The sequence below is a fragment of the Nelumbo nucifera genome, chromosome 7 (genome assembly GCF_055504915.1).
Source record: "Nelumbo nucifera cultivar China Antique chromosome 7, China Antique-T2T, whole genome shotgun sequence".
Classification (NCBI taxonomy): Eukaryota; Viridiplantae; Streptophyta; class Magnoliopsida; order Proteales; family Nelumbonaceae; genus Nelumbo; species Nelumbo nucifera.
In genome coordinates, this window is record NC_142655.1 from 19,905,902 (window position 1) to 19,925,283 (window position 19,382).

Sequence of the window (19,382 nt, forward strand, 5' to 3'; positions counted from 1 at the left end):
GGGGGAAAATATGATATATCAATGGGAGAGTGAAGGAACCGAAGAACGGAAGTGCTGAATATGATAGGTGGAACCAAGTCTTCATTACGAGTCATGTGAACTTGCAAAACATTGTAGACAATCTTTTTCAATGAGTAATAAAATATTTGATTCTCCTTTCCATATTGTGCACTCTGATGTGTGGGGGCCATATCATTTACCTGCTATGGAGGGTTACAAATATTTCATTCTTTTCATTGATGATTTCTCTCGTTACACCTGGATTTACCTTATGAAATCCCGGGATGAAGTACCAAATATTGTACAAAAATTTCATGAGCTTATATTTACCCAGTTTAACACTCGAATCAAAATATTCCGATTTGATAATGCAAAGGAATATTTTGAGAAGAGCCTTTCCTCCTACTTTGATACCTTTGGAGTTATTCATCAGAGTTCCTGCTCCTACACTCCTCAACAAAATGGAGTGGAGAAAATGAAGAATAGACATGTGGTTAAGGTTGCGAGGAGCCTTCTTTTTGCTTCCCATGTTCCTGTTAAGTTTTAGGGTGATGTTCTTACAGCTACATACTTGATAAACCGAATGCCTTCTCGGGTTCTGGGGTTTAAAACTCCCTTTAGCTTGCTTTTCCCAAATGAGGATCTCTTTTCTCTTCCTCTCAGGGTGTTTGGGTGCACTTGCTATGTTCATGTTCATAGTCATTAAAGACATAAGCTTGAGCCTAAAGCACACAAGTGTGTCTTTTTGGGATATGCCTCCACACAGAAGGGGTACTGCTGTTTTGATCTGGTTCGTGGCACTCGCTTTGTTTCTAAAGATGTCACATTTGTAGAGTTTATTCCTTTCTTTGGTACTTCTCTTGAGGGGGAGCATTCAGAGGAATTGTTTGCATTGTCACCATCTGTTCCTCTTCCAATTCCCATTGAATCTTTTATAGAGTCTCCTCTAGTCGAGTCATCTATCCTTACTTCCCCTCCTCCTCCTATTTATCCTCATACTTTTCCTTCCCATCCTATTATCCAGAGGTGGTACCAGAGACAAAGACTCAGAGACATGAAAGTTGTTTCCACACCTTCAAATGTGCCTCTTGCTCCTCCCATCACTACTAAGGTAACTGGTCAGCCCTCTTCTACCACTTCGGATACCTTCCCTGACCTTGATCTCCCTATTGCCCTTCGCAAAGGCAAATGGAAATGTACAACTCATTGCATTTCCAAACACCTGTCCTACAACCTTCTTTCCCCTTCCTACTATTCCTTCCTTGCCTTTGTTTCCACACATGTGACTCCTAGATCTGTCTCAGATGCCTTGTCAAAACCAGAATGGAGGGGTGCTTTGATGACTGAACTACATGCTTTGCATAAGAACAATACCTAGGAAATTGTGGATTTGCCTGAGGGAAAGGAACCGGTTGGCTGTAAGTGGGTGTTCACTAATAAGTATCATTCTGATGGTACTGTTGAGAGATATAAGGCCTGTTTGGTTGCTAAAGGATATACCCAGATGTATGGTATTGACTACTTAGAAACTTTTGTCCCAGTAGCCAAGATGACTTCAATTCAAGTTTTGCTATCTTTAGCTACTGCTTTTGATTGGCCTCTTCATCAGTTTGATGTAAATAATGCTTTTTTGAATGGGGACCTACATGAAGAGGTCTATATGTCTTTACCTCCAGGGGTGTATGGGAAGGAGATGCAAGGAAAGGTCTGTAAACTAAAGAAGTCTCTTTATGGCCTTAAGCAATCTCTTAAAGCCTGGTTTGACAGATTTCGGGCTTCTCTTGTTGCTTTTGGGTACGTATAGACTCAATCGAATCATACTTTGTTTGTTAAGAGGAGAGATTCCTTATGACCCTTCTGATTGTCTATGTTGATGATATTGTGGTTACTAGTAATGATACTCGGGAAATTGTTCATCTCAAAAGCTTTCTAAACACTGAGTTTGAAATTAAAGACTTGGGAGAACTCAGATATTTCTTGGGAATTGAAGTTGCCAGATCTAAGGATGGTATCTTCATTTCTCAACGGAAGTATGTTCTTGATCTCTTTGCAAAGACTAGCAAACTGGGGGCTCGACCTGCTTCTACTCCTATAGACCTAAATCATAAGTTACCAGCTACTAAAGGTGAACTATTGCTTGATAAGAGAGTGTTCCAGAGACTAGTCGGGAAGTTATTATACCTTTGCATGACTCGGCCAGATATTTCCTATGCAGTTAGTATAATCAGCCAATTTATGCATTCTCCTACAGATACACATTTAACAGCTGCTGAGAGAGTTCTATGTTATCTAAAAGGGACTCCAGGGAAAGGTATCTTGTTTGCTAAGCATGGACACATGAAGCTGGAAGCATACACTGATGCTGACTAGGCTGGATGTATTGATGATAGGAGGTCCACTTCAGGTTACTGTGCTATGGTAGCAGGGAACATTGTATCATGGAGGAGTAAGAAGCAGTGTGTAGTGGCAAGATCCTCAACTGAAGTAGAGTACAGGGCAATACCACATGAAGTTTCTGAACTTTTGTGGTTGAGATCACTTTTAGATGAATTGGGTATAGACTGTGAGAAGCCAATGATGTTATACTATGACAACAAGGTTGCTATCAACATTGCACATAATCCTATTTAACATGACAGAACTAAGCACATTGAAGTTGACAGGCATTTTATATGAGAGAGGGTTGCCTCAAGAGAAGTCTATCTGTTATGGATGCATTCGTGGGGAAGAAGTACCGCCGCCGGCAGCAGCAGTAATGTGGGACCCTCATCAGATTATCTAGCTAGCCACAGTTCATCTTACCTTATCCTTATCTTATCTGCTTTCTTATTCTTATCTTATCTGTTCTAATAAGGATTAGTATAGAGTCTGATTTATCTTAGGGAGTTTTTATCCTTTTTGAGTAGGGAGTCTTATCTAGGAGTCTTATCTATCTTATTTGTAAGCAGTTTAGTTAGTCTTATCTAGGAGTCTTATCTATCTTATCTGTAAGCAGTTTAGTTATCAAGGAGTCTTCCTACAAGGAGGACTCTTACCTCTTGTAATCTCCTATTTAAGGAGCTGAAATTATTGAATAAGGATATCAAAATTTCCAGTCAAGAAAGAGAGTAAAAGGAGAGTTCAGTGATCTCTTGGACAAATCACCCTCTAGGACGCCAAGATAGGTTCAGCTAGGAAGGGGAGGAATAAGGGAAAACAGCAGCTTTTCCCCGTGGACCGACCCGTGACAAGATCCTATTCCCGGGCCCATAACACTATCTACCATTTGTTGCTTTTGAAGAATAGTTGGCTGGTGTTTTGACAAAAGGTATTCCTAAAGGAAAGCTGGTTCACTATATAAGCAAGCTGGGCATGATGGATATCTATACTCAGCTTGAGGGGGAATTGTAGAGAGATTGGGCTGAATGGGCCCTAGCCCATTAGTGTCTTTCTTATTAGTTCTTTCTTGTTATGTTTTCTTATTGGGCCTTTAGCTCTTGTTTATTTTTTCTAAGTATAGTGCTGATGTGGATGTCTACTTAAGGGAAACCTTGTAAATTTTGTAACTTAAGTAAGTTTATTAAAAGATTAGTGGGGGAAAAGAGGAGATTAACGAACTCCTTTCTTCTCCAATCTTTCTTCTTCTTCTTGTTGTCTTCCTCTTCTTCCTTACTTTCTTTTGCTTTAATCTAAAACATTCTGCTAATTTTATTGGTTTGAATCACATCTGAAAGTTTGGAAAAAGTAGTCCTCCCAGCATAACATAGATACTTCAGAGTTCAAACCATGGTTTTCAAACCACCATTGACCCAGACGGGCAGATTGTTCGGCCCGGGAACTGTCTAGGCAACTGGTTCCCTTTTACCCCAAACCCGATCCTTGGACAAAAACTATTGAGTCGGTCAATAACCTATTGACCCGAGCGGTCAAACCATTGACCTGTCGACCCATTAAATGGTTTTTGGTCATTTTTTTACTTTTAATTTTTGTTGTCAGAACAGGGTGTTCGTTTGAACCGAACAGTCAAACCGTCGACCCGAAGCAATGGAAGCTCACCTTTCTTCTTCCCATCGCCATTTTATATCCTTGCTATCCTCTGTTTCCACTCCCAAAACTATCCAGGAAGCTCTTACCTCTCCAGGGTGGTGACAAGCAATGGAAGAGGAATTATCTGCTTTACAACACAATCACACGTGGGAACTTACTACTCCCCCTCCCGGTAAGCATGTTGTTGGGTGTAAGTGGGTCTACACAGTGAAGTATCTTCTAGAAGGCAGTGTGGAACGATTAAAGGCCAGGTTAGTTGCCAAGGGATATTCTCAATTGTATGGTGTTGACTATATGGAGACATTTTCTCCTGTGGCTAAAATTGGCTCAGTTCGAGTATTGATTTCATTAGCAGCAATGTATGACTAGCCTCTCGCAACTTGACATCAAGAATGCCTTCTTGCACGGTGATCTAATTGAGGAAGTATATATGGAGCAACCACTAGGGTTTGTTGCTCAGGGGGAGGATGGTAAGGTTTGTAGACCTAAAAAGGCAATTTATGGGCTGAAACAATCTCCATGTGCGTGGTTTTGGAGATTCAGTGAAGTAGTGAAAAACTTTGGGATGAAACAGTGTCAAGTAGATCATTATGTGTTCAACCATGACTCAAAAGATGGGAAAATCTTGCTAGTTGTGTATGTGGACGATATTGTCATAACTGGCAATGACAACAATGGGATTGACAAATTGAAAAACTTCCTACAGGATCACTTCCACACGAAGGATCTAGGTAAGCTAAAATACTTCCTGGGAATAGAAGTTGCAAGGTCAAGACATGGAATTAACATATGTCAAGGAAATATGTCCTTGACCTGCTTGAAGAAACAGGGTTGTTAGGTGCCAAACCAGCCAAAACACTTATGGAACCAAATGCTAAGTTGAGTATTGATGCAGGTGAAGAGTTTGATGATCCTGGAAGGTACAAGAGGTTGGTGGGAAAATTGAACTATCTAACTATCACACGGCCAGATATATCATTTGTTGTAAATATGGTGAGTCAGTTTATGCAACATCCTTGGGTTCCTCATTGGGAAGCAGTTATAAGGATAATTAGGTATCTGAAGGGTGCTAGGTCGTGGTCTGTTATACAAAAGTGGAGGAATTCTTGAGATAGAAGGGTATATAGATGCTGATTGGGCTGGTTTTGTGTCAGACAGAAGGTCCACTACAAGATAGTGTACCTTCCTTGGTGGCAATCTGGTAACTAGGAAGAGCAAGAAACAAACAGTGGTGGCAAGGAGTAGTGCAGAAGCTGAGTACAGGGCTATGGCTCATACTACATATGAACTAGTATGGTTGAAGAATTTGTTACAAGAGATGGGGTTCTCAATTGACAGACCCATGAGGTTATACTGTGATAATCAAGTTGTTGTACACATCTCTTCTAATCCAATCTTCCATGAGAGAACAAAGCATATTAAAGTCGATTGCCACTTTGTAAGAGAAAAAGTGATCAGTGGAGTGATAACTACATCTCATGATTGATCAAAAAAAAAAAAAAAACTACATCTCATGTGAGTTTAGGAAACCAGTGGGCATATCTATTTACAAATGAGCTGTCTCGGGGCAGAGTAGATTACATAGATTACATATGTGACAAGCTGGGACTATATGACATATATTCTCCAACTTAAGGGGGAGTGTTAGAGTCGATAGTTTAGGGGTATTTTGGTCTTTTCTCTATCTAATAAAAAGTGAATGGTCCGTTTTATTGAAGTTTAGTTATGTGTCCCATCTCTAATAAGGGACAATACTGTCTTTTGTAATTCAGATTATACATTATAAATACAAAGTGAGTCGGCTGGGCTAGGTGACTTTTTCTCTCCTGGCCGAACCCTTATTCTTTTCTTTTTCTTCTTCTTCTTCTTACATACTTTGAACCTAGAACTGAATAGGATTAATCTACCTATTTATAGCTAGAAAAACTGTATCATGTCCATGTTTCTTCTTGCTATTAAGGGAGGACTGAGAGTATAGTCTAGTCTCCTCCCTTAATAGTTTACCCAATATGGTGTCCAGGTCAGGCACATCTTCCCTGCTGAGTATGCTAGATCTTATCAACTCATAGTCGGGTCTAAGGTGCATAAGAAAGTGCATGATCTTCCTTTGATCGAAATGCCTTTTCATAGTTGTCACAATAATCAATCGTTGTGGCCCCAAGATGAACAAGTTCATATTTTGTCCATAGATTAACAAAACCAGCATAATATTCCTGTATTCTTCTCTCCCCCTGGGTATATGAGAATTTTTCCATTTCAATCTGACATTGTCTGGACGTATTTGACTGCTGATATACCTTCTCAAGGTAGTCATACATCTCCTTAGCAGTTTTCAGGCCCCTCATATGGATAGCTACGTCAACAGCAATTGAACTTAATATCTAGGAAACTATTTGGGCATTACTGATTTTCCACTGTTTCAGCCCTTTAGCATCTGTAGCATCAGGAATGGCTGTGGTACCATCCGGATAGCCCCACATACCCTTCCCTTCAACAAATAATTGGAAATGGAATTTCTAGAGAGCATAGTTTGTTCCATCGAATTTCACAGATATGATGTCACTCCTTTCAGATCCCATATTCAGTCAAGAAACCAAAGAAAGACTATAACAATAACCAGAAGTCAAGAGGAATACCTTGAGAGTGAGATAATAATCACCAGGAATCACTGAGACCCTTAGAGTAAGAAAACAAAGTCTGAAACCTCAGTTGAAAAATCAACAGTCCAAAAAAGGAAACTATAAGTAGTAGCTGCCCAAGGAAGAGGATCAAAACTTCACCAAATCAAGAGATATTTGTACGGCAGATAGATCTGGTCTATGCGACACCAGATCTGAAGTTTGGCCCTGATCTGAGATCTCCCAAGAGAGATCTAGTGAAATCTCTCATGCGGAGTTCGAACTTTATCTGTACAGTAGGTAGGGTTGATCAAAAAAAACCCTATACACTCCACCGGTTGAAGGGTTCAGTAGATCTCAGTAGAGAGATGAAATTACTACCCACAGAAAGTGATAAAGAAGCAAGAATAAGATCAGAGAGCAACCTGCTTTGATACCATGTCAGTTTCAGTCGAAGAAGAGAAGAGACAAGAGAGTCACATGAAAATGGATGGATGTGTACAGTCCCACACACCCAGAAAAAGATATTTATATATTAATGTGAGAATGGACAGTTCTGTCCTTACAAGTGTAAAATATGTACAGTAATTTACAAAGAGATATACAAAAGAACCAAATAAAAGAAGGTAAAATTACAAAATTAGCCCTCATCCTCTCTACAGTCCAACATAGGAAACTTTGATATTTTAGCCTAGTGGAGAGCTCAAGAAAATAATTATCCCGTTCTTGCTGCTATGGCACGTGATCAACTAACCCCTCTAATGTTCACAATAGCATTGGAATCTTGTTTTAGTACAAGAAACATGTTGCTAGATAAGGGAAGTCAAATGATAGATGAAACATTGTAGATGTGCATTTGTTTCAAAGATTGGTTGGATGCAAAAGATATACTACAAGATAAAGGGGGGCATGACACGCCATCCAATGTATCACCAGGAGAAGAGGAAAGTAAGACTAGAAGAAAATTTTTTAGATTATTTTAAATTTTGAATTTTACAATTTTATTTGTACCTTATAAGTTATTAGTAATTTATTTCAATTTCATTGTATATTTTTATTTTCAATTTTGTTATAGCATTTTTTCAATTTCATTGTAATTTTTTTCAATTTCATTTAATCATTTTATATTTTGATTGTATGAATTGATTATTCGTATAGAATAAAATGTTAAGATGATTTTTTTTTCAAATTGTTTCTACAATAATTGAATTTGTCATTTTTTTCCATCAATTTTTCATTATTTTTTGAGTTTTTACTTTTTTGAAATGGAATAATACAGGTCAGCCTGGCCTTTCCCAGTCCGAGGCCCCAACTCATCTCGGGCTCCACCCCTAACCTATACGAGCCTTGCTAGGCTGGCACGACCCAATACAGTATGGGCAGCACGAAAATGTGGGCCCAACATGGCCCACATTAAACCACTATTTCCATGTCTTGTGTCAACCATTTGAATTTCTTCCTTTCATTGCTATATGATTCCACTATCCAGCTTCTTCGTTTTGAATCCCCTTCTATAATAGTAAGTCAATCCCCATTTATTCTTTTAGGAAAAGACTTCAATCAAATATCATAAAGTTTCAGTGATATTTTATCAAAATAGCAAGTCAATTATTATCCAATCACCAAATCCTCATTTATTCCTTTAGGAAAAGACTTTAATGAAATAGGATTGAGTTAAAATACTGCCCAATGCAATCAACCATGCAAACTCTTCGGGATTCAAGGCTTAAAACTAATGATTCTGCAGGGAATGAGGAATATGGAAGTTGAGGGTGATTTCCAAAATATTATATGCTGGATGAGGACCCAGGATCAGATCCCGTGCAATTAAGGGTGGCTGATTCTTTGGCAAGAGATAGGATTGGGAGGGATATCCTTGAATGGGGCTACTTGGGGCCAGGTTGTAATCTGCAACAGATTTGTTCCTATTTCTTTTTTTTTTCTGCTTTTTAGGCTTCTTTTGATAAAAGCTGCTTTGTACTCATTGGCCTGCTGAACACCTTGATTGGCAGTTTGGTGTTCTTTCTTACTTATTTAATGAAATACATTCAGCTTTTTTTATCAAAAAATAGGAAAAAATTTTGATATTTTGAATCGATCCCTGATGAATGGGGAGATTTCACCAAATATCACTGATATTGTGGACATGATTCAAATAGTAGGTTTGATGGTCAGGAGAAACTTCTTTATATGACTAGAGACAACAAAATTATGCAACCACATAGACAACTTCATTAATAGCTTGTAATATCATAGAACAAAGCATAACAACAAACATCATACCTCAATTCTAGGTCTTTTGATCCTAGATGTCGCAGTTGAATTGAACTCACACACTTCCAGAGAGTGTGACTGCTCGAAATCATCATCTGTAATGCTCGATGAGACATCATTCAAGGGCATTGAACTTGTCTGACGTTTCATTTTATTTGTTGCATACCTTTTGTCTTCCATGACCTGATCAACAGAATCTATTTTCTTCACATGACTCAAAGGTTGGTCATCATTGCTGCAACCAAAGGCTTCAACCACCAAAGTATCAAGGCATTGAAATATGACATCTTGTGAGAAGAATTTTCTTCTTTGCAAATGAAGCTTTTGCATTGCCACCAAATCCTCATTAATAGAATGTATGGATTCCTTGCTAGGTTCTGACCCTGTTATTCTATCAATATTAACAACTGACTTAATCTCACCCATAGAAGCACCCAATGCTTTAGATGATATAGATCTAACCTGAAAAGTTGGAACATCAAAGATATTTAGCACACAGACAATTAAACTAAAGTAAACTTCACAAAGATTCCCATTGGGTCAAGGAGGTCCACAAAGATGCCCATTTTCTTTGAGTTGGATTTAGAGAGGTTTCTACTTCTTATGGAGCTTGCTTATGGAAGGGAACAATAAACTTTCAGCAATTCCTTGCACATAATAAGTTTTTGGAAGGTGAAGGTTCTATAGTTAGGTATGTGGAGAATGGGTTGTGTAAGCCAGCAATGTTATGTGGATCTATGTCCAAGATTGTATAGGTTGAGATCTAGAAATTTGATACTGAATCAGTGTTTTGAAGAGAAGAACAGGTGATGCAAACATTTAGAACTTTGCTTGATGGAAGAAGTGGAGTGTACAAATATGTTCCTCAGGTCAGAAGCCTCAAGGATTTTGCCTTCATCACCTGGTGCAAATGTGGTAGAAGAACATCCTAAGATCCTTTATTGTGGAAGTCCACTTATGATGAAAGCATTAGAAATAAAGTGGCTCCAAATGAACTTTGAGAAATCCATATCTAGGGTGGAGGCATTTCCATGTTTATTGGAATTTCTTTATATCATGTGCTTCAATCAAGAAGAGTTTATATGGTCATATTTCTTTGCTCTGTCTGGGCAAATATGTTCAGTCCCGCTCATCCTCAAGATGGTTTTTCTATGTAGCCTCATTTATCTGGTGGAAAGAACAAAAAGTTATGATAGAATGTTTTACCATATGCAGTTTTCTGGGGTATCCGTAAGGGAAGAAATAGAAAGTTTTTGAAGGAAAAAGGGAATGATAGTAGAAGTGGGTAATATAGGGCCTCTTATCATGGATTTTTTTCTTCAGCCTTCGAGATTTTGAAGATTTGAATCAAGCAACTCTTAGATCTGATTTTTATTCTCTTTTAATATATATACATACATACATACATACATACATACATACATACATACATACATATATACATATATATATATATATATATTATATAAGTAGGCTTTTAGTCTCTTCAGTTATTTCTATTTTTTCCTTTTAGTAGATGTTCTTTTCTATTTTCTTTAATGATATTTTCTTTTAGTATTCTTTATCTCTCTATAAAGAAAATAACATGGAGAAATTTATCATTTGCATAGCTAGAATTGGAAGTTCATCCCAAGAAAGAGAATGGACATAAAAGCAGACATACTAACCACTTTAATTAAGCGCTCTAGAGGCCGATCTGTAGCACCTGATTTTTCAGAACTAATAGTGGATGTAGTACCCAGATCAATGTCTGGACCAGTAAACTCTGCAAGCAAGGGGGAGGGTGATATGCCAGGTGTGGCAATGGAAAGAAGTTGGGATTGGCCTTGGGACGGTGTAATATCTGTTTGTGGTTGTCCAGTGTTTCCAGTATTTGAAAGCAAACAAACACTTGGAGATTGTTTCTCAAGATCCCCAGGAATAGGAGATGGCGCCAAGGGAGTAGAAGGAGAAGCAACAACGAAAGGTGAATTTGCAGAATGTAAAGGTGTTCCAGATCTTGACAGAGAATGCAAATTTTGCTGGTCAATTTGTGGTGAAAAATGCTGTGAAATTTGAGGGGATGTAGCTTGAAGGAGCTGGGGAGAAGCAATAGGAATGGAAGCATTTGGTTTTCTCTGTTGATTATGATAAACTGAGTGCTGACCTGCCATGTAGGGCTTCTGAAATGTTCCTGATTTAACACTCATGCCTTGTTTCATATTCATGTCATCAGCATCATTAATATGATGGAGTGACATGTGGTTCCCTACAGGTTGCTGTTGCTTTTGCTGGTGTAACTGCTGCTGCAGATTCTGAGGTTTCTGTTGCTGAAACAATTGCTGGTGCACCTGGCGCTGTTGACATTGCTGCTTCAGCTGTTGTGTCTGAATAACCTGCTGCTCTTGTTGTTGCCTCAATTGTTGGTTTTGAAGCATATAAGAACTTGGCTGATAGGAATAAATTTTAGGACGCAACATCAGAGGGCCTTGTGATGCAGAGTTAATGTTTTCCTGCTGAGTTGTAATCATAGTGTTGTGTTGCAGAGATCCAATAACTCTTTGCTGCAACGAACTACGCGCATTTCCTTGTCCAGACTCCAAATTCTGAAGTGAACTTGTCATGTTTGGTTGTGCAGTTGGAAAACCCAAACTGGTTGATTGAGGAATGGAACCATGGCGCATGCTTGTTACAGCAGCTGGTTTTATGGATGTCACAGAACTTTGCAAGTTCATTGGTTGCATCTGGGTGTTCATCCGTTTTTCATGAGGCGGCATCAAATGAATTTGAGATTGTAGTTGCTGCTGCTGTTGCTGCATGGTGTGTGACTGAGCACAAGGTGGACGAAGCTGCTGCTGTCCTTGCTGGTTTCCAGAGACATGCTTCTTGGCCCTCATGGAGTTAAGAAGACCAATAATATTTCTATCAAAGTTATCCAGCTTCTCTTTATCTGAAGGTCCAATGTTACTCTTTGGAAGATGCAAAAAATGTATAAACGAATCCAGCATGATCTTAAGTGTTTTTAACTTGCTATTTTGTTCTGACTTCGGTGGCTGTGTAAGAGAGTCTTGCTGTAATGTGATAAAATGACAAAGTATACCAGAAATGGAGACAAAATGATGAGAAACAATTGGTAAATTTCTTCATATTGGTTCATTTTTGATAATTTGATATCTTTGATTTTCACATTAATTTATGATATAAAAGCAAAAGGAAAAAAAATGTTAATTACCTTTTGCAAATTTGCAGTGATTTTCTGGTACAATACTTTGATATCTGGTAAGTAAATTTCCTTAATGGATTGTGCCTGCAATATAAGACTGTCATAATGAGTGATTGACATGAGCTGAGCTTTATGTTTTGTTTATTTCTCTCTTAGAGTTAATGAGTTATTGGGCCCATTTGGGTCTTTTATTATTTGTTTGTGTGGTGTAACTAAAGAGGGGAATAATTGTACGTTTATGTGTAATTAGCATCCAATATAAATACTAATTCTAGGGCTGGCCAGAATACTTTTTGCTGCCGTTCATTCCTTCAGTTTTCTCCATTGTTCCTCTTCCTTTCTAATCTAAAACAGGTGCAGATCAGAAAATATGGTATTAGAGCATTGAAGGCTTTATTGAAAACCAAAACTTGAGAATTAGTGGATCTACCAGAGGGAAATGAGTGCTGTGGGGTGTAAATGGGTGTATACTGTGAAGCATAAAGAAGATGGCTCAGATGAAAGATACAAAACAAGACTGGTAACAAAGCTAAACACCACACGAGTTTTGTTGTCTTTCGTAACTAATTTTTCTTGGGACCTACATCAACTAGATGCCAAAAATGTCTTCTTGAATGGAGACTTACATAAGGAAGTGTTTATGGATTCTCCTCCTGGATATGGTTATTTGTATTCAGAGCTTGAAGAGAGAAGAGAGTTTGAAGAAGTGGTGGCAGCTTTTATTACATGCTGTTCAGGTCACATTAGGTTTTATATTAGCTTTAAAAACAGTGAAAAATTACATGTGCCCTTAACAGACTGTAGAACAAAAAAAAAAAAAAATAATATATAACTAAATATAAGAATCCCAAACCCACAAATACAATACACGACTGCAATATATAAAATAGATAGGCTGGGCCCAGAAAACTCAGTGCTTACAATGCTGCCCCTCAAGCTGATCATAGATATTTATCATGCTCAGATTGCCCAGAAACTTAACGAACCTAGCTTTCAGCAATGCTTTAGAGAGCACATCAACAAGTTGTCCTCAAGAAGGAATGTAAGGAATACACGTCAGAAGAAATGATTCTCTCTCAAACAAAGTGTCAAATCAATCTCAATGTGTTTTCTCCAGTAATGTTGAACAAGGTTATGTGTTATATTAATTGCTAATTGATTGTCATGGAGCTTGATAGGTCCAACAACTTCAACACCCAATTCCTTCATTAGAATTCGAAGCCATAATAATTCTACAACCTCCAATGAAGGTACAATACCCAGTTGCTGAGTTCCTATCACCAACAGAGCCTCCTTAATTGCATCAATATAGAACAATTTCCATTTTATCATTATTTCTGATCAACAAGCCTTTTCTTGGACATGACTTTATATATCTAAGTATTCTTTCAACTGAAATGCAATGTCCGGTTTAGTAAGAGATAGATAGAGAAGTTTAACTGCAATCTTTTTATACCTTTCTTTATCAGGATAGGCATCCTCATTTACTTCATGAAGTCCATGGTTCAGCTTTATAGGAGTATCTGCCGGTCTACTCCCCAATTTCTCGCTCTCTTATAGAAAGTCCAGTGCATACTTTCTTTGACAAATATATATCCCTTCACTAGACCTTGCCACTTCTATTCCAATAAAATATCTTAAGGGACCCAAATCTTTGATCTCAAATTCTGAAGCCAAGAAGTTCTTGAGCCTTTGATTTCCTCCAGAGTATTTCCAGTGATTACCATGTCAACATATACAATCGATGCAGTTAGTTTCTTTCCCTTCTTCCTATAAAACAAGGTGTTTTCTGCACTATCTTGAGTATATCCCACAACTTTCATTGCTTTGCACAGCCTTTCAAACCATTCCCAAGGCAATTGTTTCAAACCATACAAAGCTCTCTTCAGCTTGAAAACCTTACTTTTCATGTCATATCCCAGAGGTGGATCCATAAAGACTTCTTCCTACAGGTTTCCATTGAGAAAAGCATTTTTCACATCAAGTTGATGTAATTCCCATGAGAAATTTGCAGCCAGGAACAACAAAATTTTTATAGTATTGAATTTTGCAACTGGGGTGAAGGCCTCTTTGTAATCTATGCCCTCTTTTTGTGTAAACCCTTTCAACCAGTCTTGCCTTGTTATCTTTCTATGCTCCCATCAACTCTATGTTTCACAATGTATACCCACCTGTACCCTTGCAACCAGTTTTGCCTTTATAATCTATGCCCACCTTGTTTCTTCCCACCCTCCAACCTCTAATCAAGTTAGTCTAGTCGGCCTTTATGATCATCCTACTTAGCACCTTACAGCCAAAGTAAACAAGAACAGGGATTAGAGCATCTCCTTGTCTCAAACCTACTTTTTATAGGAAGAATTCTCTAGCCACTCTATGACCAAAATCAAGTAGTGCACTGAGCTTAAGCAACCTTTAATCCACAATCTCCACCATTCACCCAAGCCAATCTTATCTAGAATCTCAAGGAGGAAAGACTAATCCACTAAATCATAGACCTTTTCTAGGTCCAATTTGCAAATCAGCCCTTTTCCCTTGCTCTTCTTTTTTCTGCTACACACTAATTAGCCACCAAGATTTGGTCAATAATCTACTTCCCTTCAACAAACAAACCTTGAAAGTGTGAAATTACTAAAGGTAACACCTTATTTCAATTTCCCAAAAAGGACCTCTGCTATTATTTTATAGAGACTCCCCACCAAACTTATGGGTCTAAAATCCTTTGGGAACTTGGCCTCCTTCTTCTTAGGAATCAAAGCTATGAAGTTTGAGTCGAGCTTATTAGAACCCTTCTTCCCAAACAAAGACCACGACCATTCCAGGACATTAGTTTCATCTTGATCAATTTGTAAGTATTTATCTCCCCTTCCTCTTACTCGTAGCTCCCTCCGCTTTTCCAACATTATCATTTAATCCCCAAGTAATTCTAAGTATCTCCTTGTGTTTACCATTCAAGTGTTTTTTACCTTTGCATTGGCCCTTCCACAATCTTACAAAGACCTTTGCTCAATAGCAATTAATCATCTATTCTACATGTCCATGAAAGGACACCCCCAGAAACTCTCAAAAATTGAGATATTTTGACAAAACCCAATCCAACATCACTTATTCTTCTGCCCAACTTGGTTAAGGAAATATCTCGATCTATTTATCGTTTTGTTGGGCACTTATCTCCATCCTCCCTTGATTTTTTTTCCCAAGCCAGTTGTTTGTCTATTTTTGCAACATGTTTTGAAACTCTGTAATCGACAAAGATCCCTCTACCTATAGACAAATTGGACTTAAGGAAGCACTACCTGTAGAGGTATTACGTCTTCTCCCTAGAGATTCTATATACTTGAAGTCACCAGGGTTCCTCCTTCTCTACCAATGCCAAATCTTCTCATGGAGACACTAGATGGCTAGGACCACCTTTAAATTTAGGGCCGCCAAATAATCCCACTGGTGGTGACTCTTCCATTGAGCCTACATATGAAGTTGCATCATCATCTATGAGTTCCTTGAGTTTGAATATGCTCCTCACAGGACACTCCTCACACCAACCTCATAGCATGTCCCAACTGTACATCGGAACATCTCCTATACTTGTTATTCATGGAGAGATGTTCCCAACACGATGGGATGTGTTGTAAGGTCGGTGGGGAGTGCTCTATGAGGAGCAAATCCCAATTCGAGTTTCTTCTCTTTTTCTTCCACCATGGCCGGCTTTAGTCTCCATTGTCAGTTCTTCCTTTCCTTAAGTTTGATTACTCTTGGATTAGGGCATTTACCATCAAGAGGACTATACGGTTTAGTTCTCTTAGGTTTCTCCCCACTTCAGTTTGATCTTTGTTAAAAGGCCATTGGTGTTTTCTTATCTACTTCCTCAAATAGACCCACAACTCAAGTCAATTTGATCTTATAGGCCCTTGGCATGTGGCCTAGAAATTTCCATTTCTCACATGCAATCTTTTATCAACTCCTTAAAATATCTTTTAGTGCCCCATCACATGTCCTCTTCATTCAAATTTGAAATTTGGAATTTGAACTTTTGTCCCATCATTTGAATATCTTCTACCACATCAAAGATCAAACGACTCTCTTCTAATCTCACTTCAGCACCCTTGACTTGATCTAATAGCTGTTGTGTCTTTCCCTTCTTTTCTTGTCAGCCTTCTCGTCCCGTTCTAACACTTCAAGTTCTGGAAAACTCGATGCCAAAGATCCAATAATGCTGCTATTTGCTCGTCATCAACTTGTAGTGGGTTTGCAAAAGCATTCATCTCTCCTTTCTCATATCTCCTTATCACCTCTTCTCTTAAGATTGTCTTTGCATTTCTTAGCTTTGACAGAAGGGGACGAGCTCCTAGATCTAGTTCCAGCCAAATCGTGACAATACACATGGCATACCTTACTACTATTCCCATCATTCGTGGCACTATACCACCTTTCCAACAAACTTGGATTCTCACCCACTCACAAGTGGCGATCTCCAATGTTGAGTCAGCCATTTGGATAAATCCCCCACAGTAATCTCCAATGGCTTCTATCAATTTTGGGCACCATAATCGCAAAGGGGAGCCAAAAATCCTTGAATAGACTGTCCTCTAGAACCAGCTAGGCCAAGGGCTCATTTGTATAACATCCCACACTGCCTCTCCACTAGTCTAGCATAATGGCTCTTCCACCTAACAAGTTACCCTTTCCATCGGATCAAGGTTCGAAATTTCGTTATGTATCGGCATGTATCAGTCAATACGTATCATACTGGAGCCTTCCCGATACACTCCTACAGGGGGTGTTTCGGGTAGGCAAGTGGTTCAAGGGGTAGACCGGCTCCTCTGAACCAGATTCAAAAAAAAATTAAAAAAAAAACAATACCAATACAGGCTAATATGCCCTACCGGCATATTGCCCTGTATCGATATTTTGAACCATGAATTGGATACATGTCAAGCCTTCTCTACCAAGGTGAATATGAATAGGCACAAGTCTTGAATCAGTTTCATTATTTCCAGACCCCCACTAGAGACCACTCTTTCATAGCCCATTTCTCCACCAAGGATAGCAAAGGGGTTTCACCTTCAAATCTTCCAAGCAGGTATTTGCACAAGAATTATAGCGAAGGGGTTTCACCTTCAAATCTTCCAAGCAGGTATTCAGACAAGAATTTCTTTTTGTCACCGACCTCCCTTGTCGTGGTTTCAATCCGAACTTTATCATGGTATCAAAGCCAATATAATCTAGTTTAGACCAACCCAGTTTTCTCCTTTTCAATGCCTAGGTTTTTGCAGGTTTCTCACCAATCAATAGGAGATTCACAGAGAGGCTAAAAAGGAGTGATTGTTTCTTTGTTATGGAGAAAGAAGAAACAATACATTACTTAGATGGATAGACTGAAATACCCCTGATTAGTCAACTCTAACACTCCTCCTCAAGCTGGATAATATATATCATATAATCCCAGCATGTTACATATGTAGCTCACCCTTCCTAAACTCAACCCTTTTGTGAACAAATCTGCCCATTGATCACCTGTTCTCACATGCTCTGTCCTTATCACACCATTGATGACCTTTTCCTTACAAAGTGACAATCTACCTCTATGTGTTTAGTTCTCTCATGGAAAACTAGGTTGGATGAGATGTGAATTGCAGCCTGATTGTCACAGTAAAGCTTCATGGGTTTTCTTATTGAGAACCCGATTTCCTGTAATATATTCTTCAACTACACTAGTTCACATGCAGTGTTTGCCATGGCCCTGTATTTTGCTTCTGCACTGCTCCTTGCTACCACAATCTGCTTTTTGCTCTTCCATGTCACAAGATTCCCTCCAAGAAAGGTGCAATAACCTGTAGTGGATCTTATCTGATACAGAGCCAGCTTAGTCTGAATCGGTGTATCCAACTATTTCAAGATCTCACCTCCTGGCTTGTACAGTAACCTACGACCCGAAGCCCTCTTCAAATACCGCACAATCCTAAGAACTACATCCTAGTGAGGTACCTAAGGACTCTGCATAAACTGGCTTGCCACACTGACAGCAAATGAGATATCAGGCCTAGTGATAGTTAGATAATTCTGTTTTCCCACTAGCCTTCTATACCTTCCAGGATTATCAAACAATTCACCTATGTCACTTCCCAATTTCACATTCAGTTCCATGGGAGTTTCAGCTGGTTTAGCACCTAGTAACCCTGTTTCTTCCAACAGGTCAAGGACATATTTCCGTTGACAGAGGTTTATGCCTTGCTTTGATGTAGCAACTTCTATACCCAGGAAATACTTCAACTTCCCAAGATCTTTTGTCTGAAAGTGATCTTGTAGGAAAGTCTTCAATCTATCAATCCCAACTCTATCACTGCCAATTATGACTATGTCATCCACATAAACTACTAGTAAGATCTTCCCGGCTACAGAGTCATAGCTAAATACTGAATGGTCAACTTGACATTATCTCATTCCAAACTCCTTCACCACCTCACTAAATTTGCCAAACCAAGCATGGGGAGACTGTTTGAGCCCATAAATTGCCTTCTTGAGCTTACACACCTTACCATCTTCCCCCTAAGCAACAAACCCTGGTGGTTGCTCCATGTACACTTCCTCTAGAAGATCATCATGGAGAAAGGCATTTTTATATCAAGCTGAAATAGAGGCAATCATGCATGACAGTTAAGGAAATCAACACATGTACGGAGCCAATATTTGCAACTGGAGAAAAAGGTTTCGACATAGTCTACACCATAAAGTTGAGAGTACCCTTTTGCAACTAAATGGGCTTTCAGGCATTCCACTCTCCCATCTAGTAGATACTTAACAGCATACACCCATTTACAACCAACAACATGCTTACCTAGGTGAAGATTGGTGAGTTCCCATGTATGATTGTGATGAAGAGAAGAGAGTTCCTCTTCCATAGCTTTTCGCCACCCTGGCGAAGTAAGAGCCTCCTGAACATCCTTGGGTATAGATACAGAGGACAACAAGGTAATAAACTGGCGATGGGAAGCAGAAAGATGAGATACAAAAACATAATTGGATATGGGATGTAGCATGCAACTACGTTTACCTTTCCGCAATACAATAGGAAGGTCAAGATCAAAAGCAAATTCAATTGTGGAAGGAGCTAGATCTGCCTCCGAGGTAGAAGGTGGTGGAGGTGCTGGTTTTTGTCGATCAGTATACACTTGATGGATTGGTGGTCTTTCAGTACGCTCCTGTAATGGAGAAGGTGGAGACTCAGGCATAATGGGAACCACCGGAATGGAATTATCAACTAGAAG

The 19,382-nt window shown here is 38.9% G+C and overlaps 1 protein-coding gene across 2 annotated transcripts in view; it reads right to left on the minus strand.

Moving 5' to 3' along the window:
* Positions 1-19,382, minus strand: part of LOC104588291 (mediator of RNA polymerase II transcription subunit 15a-like) — a 159,107-nt gene that overhangs the window by 51,989 nt on the left and 87,736 nt on the right. For both annotated transcript variants that reach the window (XM_088892198.1, XM_088892197.1), the window contains exons 7-9: positions 12,130-12,204; positions 10,586-11,968; positions 8,928-9,380 (exon numbers count right to left, since the gene is read on the minus strand). In XM_088892198.1, the coding sequence (XP_088748324.1) occupies positions 8,928-9,380; positions 10,586-11,968; positions 12,130-12,204 (1,911 nt within the window). The remainder of the gene's footprint in view (positions 1-8,927; positions 9,381-10,585; positions 11,969-12,129; positions 12,205-19,382) is intronic.